Here is a 1,579-nt window from a genome sequence, read left to right on the forward strand (position 1 = left end):
CAGGCACAGGGCACAGAGCAGGTCAGGTTCCTGGGGCGGCCGCACTCCAGGGTCCCCGGGATGAGGATGTAGGGTGTGTGGTTGAGGGCTGGTGAGGAGGGGGAGAGGGGATCAGGAGGGAGGGTCCCAGCTGGGGCCCTGTGAGAAGTCTCCGGCTTTAGCCCAGGCCCTCCCTCTGAGCCCAGCACACTGTACCCTGACCCCCTCCCAGGATGGGGTTTCATCCCAGCCCTGCCAGAAGCCACCATAACCACTCCTGTGGCTTCTCCTGGAGTCCGTTCCGTACCTGTCACTGTCACGGAGAGCCTTTTCTGTCTGTATGAATATGAAGCAGAACTTCCTCTCTCCACCCGAAAAAAGTAAACTCCGCCATCGGTCCTCCTGGCGTCTCTGATGTCCAGGGAGCAATTTTTGGTCCTGGGATCACCAAGGAGGTGGAATCGGCCCTGGGTCTCCTCCTGCACTTTACGAGCCGGGTTGTTTGTGGCCACAGCAGCATCCTGGTGTACATTAGCTCCTTCCTGGAACCAGTAGCCATATGCAGGGGGAGGAGTATTCCAGTAGCTCCCCGGGTAAGTGAAGGTGCAGGGCACAAACACACACAGGCCCTCCTGCACGGTCACAGGCATCTGCACTGTCAGCCTGTATCCACTATACTGAGCCAGGGACCCTGCAGGAAAAGGAGAGTCAGCAACAGCCCCTGCCCCACTCTCCCCTCTCCCCTCAGACACTCACCTGCCCACAGCAGGGCCAGCAGCCACAGCATCTCTGACATGGAGGGTTTCTGGGCTCCTGTGGGTGAAAAAAGAATGAAGACCGTGGGAGGTGGTACCGTGGTGAGACCACGGAAGCTGAGGAGGAGCACGAGATCCCGGCCGTTCACAAAAGCGGAACCTCGGAGCCCAAGCGCTTCCCCTTTCTGCACAGAGCAGGCAGACACCCCACAGCTGAGAGACCATGGACACCCTCCCAGAGAAGGACAGACAGAAAGCTGACTCCGTGTCCTGTCCTGTCTTGGGTTTTCCCTGCATCTCCAGAGCAGAGCCAGGACCTCCGTGGGCATCTGAGGAGGGGACACGGGAGTCTCCTAAGGTCCTCCCATTGGGGCCTTTTCTGAGCTCTGTGTCTACATCAGAGAGCTGGTTCACTCCTGCATTGACTGGAGGTGCCAGCCTCATCTAGAAGCTGTGGTCGGTCCTACAAGGCGTAGGATTCTGTAATGTTCATGTGAAAGTTTGGGGCAGAAGGAAAGAAGGGGGCCTCAAGTGAGGTAAAGGCAGCATTCACTCATTCATTCATTCATTCATTCACTCATTCATTCATTTATTCATTCACAAAACACTCAGTGAACATCTACGTGTTGGTTGACTGAAGACAAGACAAGAACAGATCCATGGACTTAGTCTATGTCCCTGAGATGGTCTCCACCCAGTGACATCACTTCCTCCCAAACACAGTGTTCTTGGGCTGGCTTTAGATCTGCAGTCACTCATCAGTCTACCACGTGTCCTGGTGGCAGGCTGGGTATTTCCTAAAAACACAAGTGCGGGTTCCTATTTTACATCTCTGATTCCCAGGG

General features: G+C 55.7%; 1 protein-coding gene across 1 annotated transcript; it reads right to left on the bottom strand.

The window, feature by feature from the left end:
* Positions 1-5: 5 nt before the first annotated feature.
* On the bottom strand, positions 6-1,178 carry LOC102775003 (sialic acid-binding Ig-like lectin 9; the record flags this gene model as incomplete). The annotated part of the gene is made up of 3 exons (XM_015570463.1): positions 1,052-1,178; positions 287-670; positions 6-88 (listed from the first exon to the last, which is right to left on the bottom strand). Coding segments are annotated over exons 1-3 (594 nt in total), but the record flags the coding sequence as incomplete, so codon positions are not given.
* Between the last annotated feature and the right edge of the window lie 401 nt (positions 1,179-1,579).

The sequence above is a fragment of the Myotis davidii genome, unplaced genomic scaffold (assembly GCF_000327345.1).
Source record: "Myotis davidii unplaced genomic scaffold, ASM32734v1 scaffold7207, whole genome shotgun sequence".
Lineage (NCBI taxonomy): Eukaryota > Metazoa > Chordata > Mammalia > Chiroptera > Vespertilionidae > Myotis > Myotis davidii.